General features: G+C 47.6%; 1 protein-coding gene across 3 annotated transcripts; it reads right to left on the reverse strand.

The window, feature by feature from the left end:
- Window positions 1–698: 698 nt before the first annotated feature.
- LOC133216291 (C-type lectin domain family 6 member A-like) lies at window positions 699–6,802 on the reverse strand. 3 transcript variants are annotated; one of them, XM_061360895.1, is made up of 6 exons: window positions 5,477–6,802; window positions 4,520–4,606; window positions 3,365–3,457; window positions 2,037–2,188; window positions 1,681–1,811; window positions 699–1,402 (listed from the first exon to the last, which is right to left on the reverse strand). In XM_061360895.1, the coding sequence occupies exons 1-6, from the start codon at window positions 5,523–5,525 to the stop codon at window positions 1,243–1,245; spliced, it is 672 nt and encodes a 223-aa protein (XP_061216879.1). In that variant the 5' UTR covers window positions 5,526–6,802; the 3' UTR covers window positions 699–1,242. The 3 variants fall into 3 exon arrangements, with proteins under 3 accessions (XP_061216879.1, XP_061216873.1, XP_061216887.1); XM_061360889.1 differs by having other exon boundaries at window positions 4,520–4,615; window positions 5,477–6,799; XM_061360903.1 differs by lacking the exon at window positions 4,520–4,606 and having other exon boundaries at window positions 5,477–6,800.
- Window positions 6,803–12,963: the final 6,161 nt, after the last annotated feature.

The following is a 12,963-nucleotide window of genomic DNA, read 5'->3' on the forward strand; positions in this document are numbered from 1 at the left end:
AAGCCAAGCTTTTGGTGCCATGGCTAAAACAGAAACCTGGCAAATCACTTCTTACGAAAATGACACAAATTTGTGCTCAGATTTTAGATGAATTAAAAAAAAAATCATAACTGCCTTTTCAGGTTGTATTTTTAGTCACAAACTGGAAACTCCCAGCTCCTCAAGAAGCATGGATATCATTGATGAAAAGGAAGAATATACAGACAGAGGTGTGGGGCATTTGAGGGAAGCAGAGCACTTGCTCAAGACTTCTGTGTGTTTGGTTTACAGTGATGCCTCTTATAGGGGTCTTCTACCTTTTTCTCACATTATAAATCCCTCCTGGGGAAACTCTGGCTTTTATCCTTCATGTGATATTTGATTGCTTCCTCTCCCTTTCATTGTCAAGCTTACTCCTGCCACATCTCAGTAAGATCTCCAAAATCCATCTCCTTTCTGCTGTAAGCTGAGCAAAAAGTTGTTAGCACTGACTACTGCACAGCCTGCTCTGTTGCTTCCCTGATTCTCCGCAAGTGTTCAGAGCCTTTCTCAGATGCTCTGCAGATGAACACTGGATTTTTCCTGCTCCTGGCCACTCCAGCACACTCACAGTAATATTCTCACCTGGAGGTACCAAACATACTGAAAAGTTAGAACCCTCATGCAGGGAGGAGGCTAGGTTTGTAGAGTGATGGGACTTGTCAGAAGACAGCCTCATGCATTGAACGGATTTAACATTTACTGCTATGGGGTTTTTAACTTATCAACACAGAACCTGCTGAAGGAAGAAGGAAACATTAAAAGTGAACCATGAATAACTGATCCCTTCAGGGGTGGGCCAGGGATGCTCCACTGCATGCTCTTCTTTCAAATTCTGCTCCAGTGACTCTTAGGACCAGTATCCTTCCATGGAACAGAGAGGGCCTTTTCCACATCATTGACTGGACAAGGAGTCAAGGAAAGTACTGGAGGATCAGGGCACTCATCTGTGAAGGAGGACAGTGAAAAGGGGCACAGTAGGTCCTTAACATCAGCCTGAGCATTTTCATCCAGGACTGATCTCCATCTTGGAAAGAGATGCAGGGGCACAGGCTGGGAACTGATGTCCTTCAGATCTGAGATTCTGTAGCAGCCTTGCTCACCCTGCATGGCAAGACAAAGCATTTGTGTGAGCTCAGGCCAGCTTTTCATCAGGTATTGTGTGAGCTGCCCTTTCTCACCGGTGCTCCTTCAGCTCCTTCAACCAAAGTGGAGTTTCCTTCCTCAGACAGATTTGACTGGCAGTTCACAAATTCGATAGCAACTTGTGAAGCACAGGACGTTATTCCAGTTACTGTAAGTGTTGGGGTCTCTCTTTCCCTTGACGTGAATTGCAGCACATTTTTCTGCAAAGAGTAAATTGGGTTCCCCAGGTTTCCAGAACCTGTAAAAGAAAGTTCCTCTATTGGGAATGTATTTGCATGCCTGACGGCGGGGTTGAGGTCACCCCAAACAGTTGTGGAAGAGAAAGGGGAAGTTTACTGTAAGAGAGATCAGGAGTCATAGTTTTGACTGGAAAAGTAGTTGTTTTCTGACTTACAATGCAGTTGGAGACAGAAATCCCCCTCTGGCACATACCTGCATTACACAGTGTGTTGGCCACTTAGACTGAGGGCTGTGAACTACATACAGGAACCTTCCTCACATCCCCAGGATACTCACGTGGTTGTCATATCGTATGGAGTCTGATCCACCCACTGCCATTGCCCGGTTTTGTAAGCAGTTAAGCCTATGTAGTATTTTGTTTCATAGGCATTAGAAAATACTCCTTTTGCCAAGTTGAAGAGGAAATCCTGGAAATGAGGGAGAGTGCAATGTCCATGAGATACAGGAGTAAGCAGAGGGAGGTGGCAGGAGTCCCTGTGGAGTGGGGCTGGTGGCAGAAGGGAGCCGCTGCTGAAGGGATGCACAAAGGACATCCGTCCCCCCTCCCTTGCAGGACAAAGAGGGACTGAGTCCCCTCCCGTGCTGGCACTGGGGCTCTGGCTGCTGTGCCCCCCTCTCAGCCCTGCACATACCTGCTCTGCTTTGCTGTTGATCACCGCCAGGTGAGAGCCCATCCCAGTGCAGTTCTGCTCGCTATCGGCCCAGGACATCGCATCACCTGAGAGGTAGTAGCAGCTTCCTTGGAAGCGTTTCCAGCCCTTCGGGCAGCATGCCCAGCCCTCCTCTGTGGGGGGAAAATCCTGCTTTCAAACAAGACCTGCTGTCCTTCAGCTCCATGAGCTCAATGAAAGGTCCCAGATGTTGGGAGAGGGGTTTGAACCACACCTTTAGTCTGGACAGAGGGTAAACGCTCTCTTCCATGCTCCACGTGTAAAGCTGTAAACAGCCTGACAGGTTTCTGCCTCAAGGCCCCTGCCTGAAGCTTCTTTCCCTCTCTCTATCTGTTCTGCAGTGTCCATGCAACCTCTTATTGGTGAGAGACACAGTTTCTGCCTTGCCATTCTTGAGGAAGCAAGATGAGAAGTACTCGGCTCATGTTCCTCTGGGAACACTTCCATCAGAGAAGTGTCCAAGTGTTTAGCTCTCAACTCATGCAGACTGACAGACATGTACAATGAACTGCTCTGACAGCCTTGCTGCCACCACAGGCAGTTCCTTAGACTAGCCAGGCTTTCCTAGAGATCTGCCTTATAGCCAGAAAGCTACATCATGGATCAGAAATACACAGATATGTTCTCTCAAATCATGAGGCTACATGAGAACAGACCCCAAACTGAGTTGGGGGAATTTGCACTGCAGGAATTCAAGCACTTGCCATTGTTGTCATTTCATGTGTGATTGCAGCCCAGCTCTCCATTACTCTAACTTCATAGAACCACAGAATCATAGAATAGTTAGGGTTGGAAAGGACCTTAACATCATATAGTTCCAACCCTAACTATTCCAACCCTAACCTGCATAACAACATCCTCTTATCCCTGCTACCTCTGTCCCTCACACTGAACATGATGCTTGTGTGAACAGGCAGTGAGCCAGCACAGGGAGAGGAGATGGATTGAATCAGCCCTTACAAAGGGATGGAGCACTTCCAGCTAGATTAGTGAACTGGAATAGCAGTTGAGGAGTTGTGTGAGGGCCAGTGAGAGGAGAAGAGTAGGAAGAATAGCCAGAAGTAAGTCTGGAAGAAGCCACACTCTTCCACTGGTCCAGAACAGGTTTCTACAGCATCCTAAGAAAACTGGCAATACAGCATTGTCTTTCCTCAATTCTCAAGCTACCTTCTTTACAACAGTCCAGCTCTGCCTGACAATCACATTCCCAAACTCAAAGGCTAACTGAAACCAGAGTAAAGTTTTGTGAGTTTCTTAGAGTTGCTTAGGAAGCTCTTAGCATCACTCACCTGTGCCTCCAGATATGCTGGGGATGCAGCGCCACTCTGTAGCGTTCTGGACCAGAGTCATGTACTGGCCATAGTCTCCATGAAGGAAAACAACTGGGAAAAGAAGAAAGAGAAAGAAAGTGATACTGTCATCTTTTTGTCCTCATCCATGAATAACCTGTCCTATCCTCCGCCTTCTGGCTGTACCACGGAGACTCTCTGTTAACAGCCTCAAAAATGGGTATTGAGTGAGATGAGAAAAGCGGATGAGAAAGGAGACGAGAAACAGCAGGCCGTTTCTCCCTCTAGTGGTCACCCCTTCATTTGAGCAGTCGCCGACTGGGTGAGCCGCTCTCGCCTCTGCTGGCTGAGAGACTCAAATTTTCCCAGCTGACAAAATCAGCTTAGACATCCTTTGAGGATGAGGCCATGAAAGGGTCAAAGAAGTCATGGGATAAACTTAATAATGGTGGAATATTAATACAAATTCCCTGGTAAATCTTCCCAGGCACTGCAGCGTTAGAGCACCACTTTTACCCTCATCAAGAAGGCCTTAACACTGTTCAGCATTAACGCCTCACCTTAGGGAGTTAAGAAAAACCACAGAAGAGTCATCACAGAGCAGTGTGAAACTCCAGGACTGTGCAAGCAAAGGATTTCCCTTGTGGCCCGTCAGGCAGTGTGGCTGGAGCATTTTGATGGATTCCCCCCCACCCTGCTAAAATATGGGCAGCCTGGTACCAGTATTTCCCAGAATATCACACTGGCTCCTTGGTTTCAATATTGTCACAAGGAGCTCTGAGAGAGAGAACAGCTCGGGAGAACCAGCATCCAAGAGCTGGCCTTCAGGGAACCTGCTCAGATGCCCCCTGACACTAAAGAGACTTCTCAGCTCTTGGTGAGAGCTGGTTTTGTCCAGGACTGGCTTTACTAAGGCAGGAGGGAAAGTGAGAGGAGCAGTGGGAAGGCCCTGCCAGGGAACAAACCTGAACTGTTGAAGGGACCCTGCTCCCTGAGTAAGAGGACAGAGGTGGGAGGGGGGCAGCAGAACAGGCTGCTTTGGCAAAGGGCATAAATGCCCGCAGGCAGAAAGGCTAGGGTATTGGTTTTCCAACTGACAAAAGGCAGTCAACTGCCTCCTTCATCCCAGGGGAATTAACAGGGCCTGGAACCCACCAAGGCAGATGGTTACAATGGCGGTTTTGATGGCAAGGCCAGAAGCAATGAAGACCCAGGGGTTCAGCCGGGAGCAGTGTCTCTCTTCTGCTGAGGCTGAAAAACACAAGGTGTGAATGGGAATCCCCCAGCCCAGAGGCGGGGGCACGATAACCCAGTTGGCTCCATATCCCAACAACCTGCTGGGGAGAACACATATGATGCAAACAGGTCCTGTTGCCCATCATTAGCAGTGGGTCAGACCCACAGAGTAGGGCAACACAGGGACTGCCCTGAAGCTGCTTTTATTCCCCTGTTTATCACCAGTCCCACCTGTACTTTTCCCAAACTGCACTCCTCTTTTCTTGTGTCCTGTCACATTTCCTTTTTCTTCAACACATCTTCCTTGTTGCCCTCATTACTTCTCTCTTGCACTGGATGCTCTTTTTATTCCTCCCTCTTCTTCATCTCTCTTTAGAGCTTCTCAGCCATCTTTATTTTGGCTCTATCCCCAAGGCCTTTTACATAATAGTATATATTCACTCGAAGGAGTGACTGTCCAGCTCAGCATTTGCAGAGGCAGACACACAGAAGAGATTGTTTCCACAGGGAAAACAGCCACTTTGAAGCTCCTGGGAAAGCCCTCACTTGGTTCTTAGAGACACCAGAGATGGGAGTAGTGACTTGTACCTAGCTTGATGCAGAAAGTTCTACCTGGATAATGATAATACGATAGCACTCTTCAGTCCCATCATTTGCAGATAAAAGCACTGAAGAGGATGGCAGACCATAGTCTGCCTGGACTTTCATTCCCCCTGGCTCTGGGAAAAAGGTCATTGCTCCCAGCCTGGGCACTCCCCAGTTCCCTCATCTGTTGCTCTGAGGCCAGCCACTGTACCAAGCCCATTATCTATCCCAGCTTTTTGTCTCCCACCTCTTCCATCCACAGCAGGACAGAAAGGAAGGCTTTGTGGTTACCTGCAGTTCCAGGACTGACTCTCCCGTGGTGATTCATTATCTCTACCATGGTATCACTCTTCCTCAAGAGTCCACATTACCAGTGTGGCCACAAATCCGACCTTCCTCCTGCACAGAAGACTGCACTAGGGTAGTTCACACACTGGTGAAGAACCTTCACAGCCTCTAATCCGGTACGCAGAAAAAGCTGTAGCCTGGGTGTTCCCCACAGCACATGGAGATGGGGGAATTGTCGTAGTTTCTCTGCCAGGATGTTTCACAAGGTGCTCCTTGCAACACAGAAGCTTACAGAAGGAAATGAAAACAGATGAAGGGTAGTACCAACCCGGCTCAAACGACCGCCTTTTGCACATACTGAAGCCATTTCATAGGACATGCTACTGGACTTACACCTTCGTTATTTATTCTTTCCTGGCAAGCGAATATGTGTGTGAAAACACCTATGCTGCTGGCATTCGGTTGCAAGGAGCTAAACCGACTCACAATGTCCTGCAAAAGGGAATCAAAACATGGTAAGAAAACATATCTGTGACTCAGTTTGGGCAAGTCCCTATGTGAAGCCTGAGCCCAGTTACCCAGAGCACAACGAAGAACTTGACAACACTGTTGTTAACTAATTCCTTGGGAAAAGAGGATAGAGCTTTGAGTGGAGGCATTGCATATGACCTGTCACCACGGAGCTGGAGGTCAGAAAGGATCACCAGGTGGTGTCAGAATCCCTGTGCATTACAGATCTCGAAGTTTTACTTGGTCACAACAACAAAAGGCACAGCCATAGCTGGTGGTTCTAGCACTGCTCAAGGCAACTTGATTCAAAACCTTGCATGTTTTGTCCCTAAGAATACCCATAAGGATAAAGAATCCCTACTGGATCTCATTGTACTCTGAATGGACTCAGGTAGGTAGACAGCCTTTGCTCTTCCATGCTCCATCAGCACCTTCTCCCTGTGAAAGTCATGAATGGATGCACTGAGGAAGGAATGGATGGAATAGCACAAGTGTATCAGTTGAAGTCTCAAAAGAGCAGGACACAAAACCAGCTGCAAATGAGAACAACCCTAAATTGTGTGTAGAAGATACCCTCCGAGTATGTTTGTTCATGCACAGCAGGCTGCGAGCAGGATCAAACCATCCAACAGCTATGTTACACTGGAAAGATGGTCCATACATGCACTTGCTGGTACTGTCATAGAAACTATAAGCTGCTAGAAGGCATAAGCTACTGGATTCACAGCGCAGCGAGATCCTCACATGACATATTTAAAAGTTCCCAGCCATCATGCTGGAGAACAGCTCTGAAATGTACCACAGATGTTAAAAAACGGGAACGCATTTGGTTCGGAGAAAACTCCAGGCACAAACTTGCCAACAAAGTTTTCAAGCTGACAAGCAGGTATTCTTTATTGCGGCGCCGGGAGACACGGGGGATAGCTCCGCCTAACATGTGTCCCCGTATTGCTACGCAAGCCATCCTTATATAGTCCCTGGGCATGCATACATATTCATGAGGCTATGTATGGATTACATCATTTTCCAGAGAGTTCCCCGCATGCGTACAGAATTGTGCTGGTGGTCTCCGAGGGTCGTTTACTTCTTCCAACAATCTTCATCACTTCTGGCAGCCTTTGGAGCACGCGCAGTAGATGCTCATACCAGTTTAATTGGTTCGTTAGCACCAGAGACATAATAATCCTCCTATCCTCCTACTTATCAGTTAGTTTAACTGTAGCCCATCCTGAACACCTGCAGTTCCCAGATCCTCCTTATCCCTGTGTCCTGTTCTTCTAGACTGTTTTTCTTAAAACTATGTCAACTATAATGATTTATCTTGTGAGAATTCTCAGTATGTTCTCTACCTGTACTCTATTTTTTTCTCTATGTATCCTGCACCTCAGTAATTTTCCATTGCTACTGTTACAAAGCCATCAAACTTAACATTACTTAAAATGAATTCTAAAGGTTTCTATATTCCATTTTGTGATTTTGTGCCCCTTTGTCTCAATTTTATTTGCCATTGCTTTAAAATACACTTGATTTTGTGCATACAGGCAGGGAGCTGACTTTGACTGATCAGTAAGGTAGGTGAAGAGGGTGTAAAACTGTCAGAAGGAAAATGTGCTTAGTTCATGTGGTTTAAATCTAGTCAGGATGGATCTAAGCAGTTTACCAATTAATTCATCACATGTAATTAACTGGCAAACTGTTACCTGTATATTCAGGATCAGCATCAGCAACCCAGATAAAGCACAATACCAGACACAAAATGTCAACAAACAGATACAAATTTCTAAATGTCTTTAAGTAACTAATCCCCCAAAGCTCTAAACCCCACATACACACACATTCTCATGATTACTTGTGCAACTTCCCACGTTCCTCTTTTCTAAGAGCAGTGATTTCCCTGTTCTTACGCACTTCCTACTGGAGGTGTAGGGTACATGTGTATCCATGCCACTTCCTACAGCCACTACCCACAGGCGAGTGAGAAAGCACAAGGTCACATACACATACTGAAGTTGTGGGTCTGTATATATTGCACCCTTACTGCCAGGAATGCAGGCTGCCCACTGTATTCAACAGGGAGGATGCTCTGCCATAGACAGGCTGCAGGGTGACTGCCAAACCAGATGTTGACTGTCGCTTCCTTCCTGCTTCTTTCTCTTTGCTAAAAATGTTCTTGCTTCTTCTAAACCTTGTTTTTGGACCAATTATTGTCTCTCTTAAAAGACTTTTCCTAATTCCATGGCAAATGAGTTTGGGGCAAATGCCCTCTCAGATAGTTTCTGGTATTCAATTCACACACTTGTTTACACTAACATTCCTGTTTTAGCAGTCATTGCTCTCCAGCCCATTTGACAAAGATGAAGGAATGTGCAATGAATTCACATGAATTCACTCTGGTGTTTGCACAGGGTCTAAAGCAGAGAGAAAGCAAATGACTTTCTTTTCAGCATCACAAACCAAGCTACTGCACCCAGGAAATCAACAGCTGAGCTCACAATGCTCAGATGACAAATAGCTCTGTCCCACTCAGGGACAGAGTCACAAAGTGGTGACAGTAGCGAAACTCTGCGCTGGACTGCACAGAAACTCCTTAATAGTCCTGGTGCCAGGCAGCTAGGACCAGTGATGGGAGATTTTATCTTCTCAGTGGGAAGCTCTGGAATCGTTGCAAATACCTTTTATTTCCAAAATGGCAGGAACCTATTTATCTTTCCTGCTTCATAAACATGAGCAGCATGCTTGAGGAGAGCATGCATCAGTGACCTCAGTATTCCTGTGGGTCTTTCCACAGTTCTGTAAGTAAAGATTCTCAGCTGTTTTCTATCTGCTCCAGTCATGAAGAGCTTCATGAGTGACCCTTGGTTATTTCACTTCACAGATATACATGTCAGATCAGCATGCTGTGGCAACAGGGTGACACCTTGCAGTACAGAACTGTAGGGATTCCTGCCCCTGCGCCACTGAAGACAGTGGTACTTGGTTATAACAAGTGCACTCCTAGAAGAGGCACTAGAGAACCTTCAATCTACTTTCACACCCCCTTGCAATATAGACATAAGTTAACAAGCACAACATGGACATAGAGAAGATCAATGGAACATGAACTAGGGGAAATACATCAGGCACCTTTCCTGGGTGGATAAAACACCACATGGGGAGCGCAGGGAACAGAGTGGGTGAACAGAGTGTGGTGTGGCAGCTTGTGCAGCGGTTTATATGGGCAGCAAGCTTCAGAGGTGAGCTCAGCCAGTGGGCATAGAGAAGGTGCTCTAGGACGGCATCCTCTCAGCAGAAGGCAAAAAGACAAAGTTCTCTCAGAAAGGATGTGGCAACCCAGACAGAGGTCCCTTATAAACACGTAGCTGCCCGGGCATCTGGCTGTTGTGAGTGCCAGAGCCTGTTGGCGATGTTAGATGGGGGCTGTCTAAGATGTGACCAGGTTGATGCTTTGCTCTGCATGGTGGCAGAGCCATCAGAAGAGGTGGAATGACCAAGGGAATCTGAGGAGGAGATTCGCTGATGGAGCCGTACTTGAGAGAAGCAAGCCAGCCACATGAGCCAAAAGAAATTAAGGATCCATTACCATCTTGTCACCAGCGACCTAAGAGACAGGGGAGCTTGGAAGCAGATTACTCTTTAGAGTACATGGCATATTTATTACCCCCCATCTTGTCACCTTCCCAAGTACCCCTCCGCAACAGATTTGAGGCCCTGGTACTTGAGGATCAGGAAAACGAGGAATATGACAAAGTAGATAAGGGATCATCCAAGTTAGAGGAGTCGCCATGGGTGAGTCAGACCTTGTGTCAGGACCAAATGTGTCAGGGACAATAGATAGTGGTCCGTGGTGAAACACACAAAGATAGAAGAGTAATGTTTGTCCGCTTTGGCTCCTCCCTGGAGAGTCCTGCTTTGGCTGCTCCCCAGAAAAGCCCCAACCCTTGGAGACCTTTCTAGATACTGCTGGCCACTTCTTCCGACACAGGCTGGCCCCCTGCTAATGTCAGAATGAGTGGGCATTTTTGTCAGTATAAAAGCCCAAGCCTCATGCAGTGCAGGGAGGCAGACCTTCGGACCACCCAGGGCAACATTGCCTCCACGGGGACACCCGCTAAGGTTGAGCCTGCCACCTTGAACTGGGATGATGATCCTCAGAGCTGGTTTCCTGATCGTCATCACAGGGTCCTTGGGGTTGGTGAGATAACCAAACATCACAAGTATCTTTCACTGCATCTGTTAGTATCTCTATATTTTCCCATGTTAGTTCTCTATCGTGTCTTGTTTCTCTCACCCGGAACCCTCAAACTCTGGAACACCAAATCTACTAGGAAAAAAGAGTGGTTGTGATTGGTGACTCCATCCTGAGAGGAACAGGGGGCCGATATGTCAACCCAACCCGACTTGACTCACAGGGAAGTCTGCTGCCTCCATGGGGCCAGGCTCAGTGACGTTACCAGAGAACTCTGTCATCTGGTATGGATTAATGACTAACCTCTGCAGTTGGAGAGGTCTGTACTGTATATGTGTAAACATATATTTTTTTTCTGCTAGCAGGCATTCATCCAGAATCAGGCTGCTCGTGCTGTTTGTGTTTGTGTCAGTGCTTTCTGTCTGTGCTGACCTCTGTGGTTGCTTGTATGCGTACTTCCTTTTTCTTCCATATGTATCTATATATGTACATATTGTACATACATGCTCAGTCTCACTACCATCTGGAGCTGGGGACACAGAGCTGCAGCAGCCTTGCCTCTGCTGAGCTATGGGATTCAGCAGCTCCTGCCACCACCCACAGCCATTCATAGAACTACTCCCATTAGTAAGCTTAGGAAGCCAAATCTGATCACCTTGCCTCCATTACAAGTTCTCCCCTCTCTTTTGGGCACAGAGGGAGGATTCACTTTTATAGGTAGGACAGAGTCGCACAGCCAGATTCCCACCAAGGCTTTGTGAGGAGCTGGCACCGGTTAGTTGGGAAAGGTTAGGCAGGTGATGTTTCCTAAGGCAAACAGAAGTGGGGCCCAGGGCCCAGGAAGTGGTAATGGGTGGAGAAAAGGTGGGATCCATGGTGGCATATGGTCTGCAGTAGGACATTGTCCCAGGTTCAGCAGTAGCAGTCATTTTTCTCCTTCTTAGCTAGTGCAGTGCTGTGTTTCTGACTTTCAGCCTGGGAACAGCACTGATAACACCGATGTTTTTAGCTGCTGCTCAGTAATGTTTACTCTGACCAAGGACTTTGTGAGTCTCCTGCTCTGCCAGGGAGGAGGGGAAGCTGGGAGGAAGCAGAGATAGGACGCCTGACCCAAAGTAGCCAAAGAGGTATTCCATACCAGAGCACATCATGCCCACTATATAACCTGGGGGCAGTTACCCGGAAGGGCTAGATTGCTGCTTGGGTCAGGCTGGGTATCGGTTGGAGGGTGGTGAGCAGTTGTATTCTCTTCCCTTGTTATTTCCATTATCATTATGATTATCGGTGTTAGCAGCAGTAGTTTGTGTTATACCTTAGTTACTGGGCTGTTCTTATCTCAATCCGTGGGAGTTACATTCTTCCGATTCTCCTCCCCATCCCTCAGGGAGCAGTGGGAGGAAGGAGGCAGAGTGAGTGAGTGGCTGCGTGGCTCTGGGTTGCTGGCTGGGCTTAAACCACAACAGACATGAAGGCGATTCAATAGGCAACACACTTTTGGAAGGGACCTTATGTGCAGCAGCCCTGCCCTTTCCTGCCTCTTCTGCAGCATGGTCTGGCCTGGACAGGTAGGTCCTTACAGGGACCACTGGGCTTTAGCTTCCCAGGGGGGCTGGTGCATCGGGTAAGCTTGGGATCAGCTCCAAGCTGGGAAGAGAGACTTATTCCTCGAGGTGACACTGAAGGCCCCAGTCATTTTACTGCTGGGGACAGCTCCTCACACTTGGTTGGAGAATGGCCTGACCTTGGTGAGACTCCTGGCACAAGCTCCTGTTACTTTCTGGAGCAAGACTTTCCACCATGGAAACAAATCATAGAATCATACAATGGTTTAGGTTGGAAGGGACCTTAAAGTTCAACCCCAATATTCATAATACCCCTAGAACTGGTTTCCTGTAGCCAGTCCCCTCCATAGCTTTGGCTGTTTGCAATGGAACTGTGTAGCCACGTTCCCTCTGAGGGGTTTACTCTCATTGGGTGGGTGCAACTTCTGCTGCAGTAGTTGCATAAGGCTGTATCCTGTCACAGCAACATCTTTTGATTCTGGTCCTGCCCAAACAAAACCCCTACATACTGTGGGAGGAGATAAGGTCCCCATAGTGCTTATAAGGAAGTGGCTGGGGAAGGTGGTGTGGATTGCTCCTCCCATGGGAGTACATCTAGAGGAGGGTTGCAAAGATTGTCAGTGTTGGAGCACCTCTCCCGTGAAGAGAGGCTGAGAGAGTTGGAGTTGTTCTGCCTGGAGAAGAGAAGGTTCCATGAAGACCTTGTAGCAGCCTTCCAGTAGCTAAAGGAGCCTACAAGAAATCTGGAGGGGGACTTTTTATAGGGCATGTGGGGACAGGACAAGGTGGACTTGCTTTATGCTGAAAAAGGGGGGGCTTAGATCAGATGTTAGGAAGAAATTCTTCCCTGTGAGGGTGGTGAGGCACTGGCACAGGTTGCCCAGAGAAGCTGTGGCTTCCCAATCCGCCACAGTGTTCAAGGCCAGGCTGGACTGTAGTGACAGAACAAGTGGGAATGGGTTTAAGATAAAAGGGGAGATTTTAGATATTAAGAAGAAATTCTTCATTGTGAGGGTGGGGTGATGCTGGAACAGGTTGCCCAGAGAAGTTGCCCTGGCAGTGTTCAAGGCCAGGTTGGACGGGGCTTGGAGCAACCTGGTCTAGTGGAAGGTGTCCCTGCCTGTGGAAGGGGGTTGGAACTGGGTGAGATTTAAGGTCCCTTCCAACCCAAACCATCCTGTGATTCTATGATTACACAAAACACCTGCAGCTTAGTGAGGGAAAGAGAAAGA

The sequence above is a fragment of the Neopsephotus bourkii genome, unplaced genomic scaffold (genome assembly GCF_033783945.1).
Source record: "Neopsephotus bourkii isolate Nb327-2 ecotype Australia unplaced genomic scaffold, CSIRO-AGI_Nbou_v1 NB_107, whole genome shotgun sequence".
Taxonomy (NCBI): domain Eukaryota; kingdom Metazoa; phylum Chordata; class Aves; order Psittaciformes; family Psittacidae; genus Neopsephotus; species Neopsephotus bourkii.

Coding starts and splice junctions, on each gene's coding strand:
- LOC133216291 (XM_061360889.1), bottom strand. CDS start 5,525: ATGGTAGAGATAATGAATCACCACGGGAGAGTCAGTCCTGGAACTGCA. Junction 1,812..2,036: donor TCAACAGCAAAGCAGAGCAG/GTATGTGCAGGG, acceptor CCTCATTTCCAG/GATTTCCTCTTCAACTTGGC. Junction 1,403..1,680: donor CCATACGATATGACAACCAC/GTGAGTATCCTG, acceptor TTTCTTTTACAG/GTTCTGGAAACCTGGGGAAC.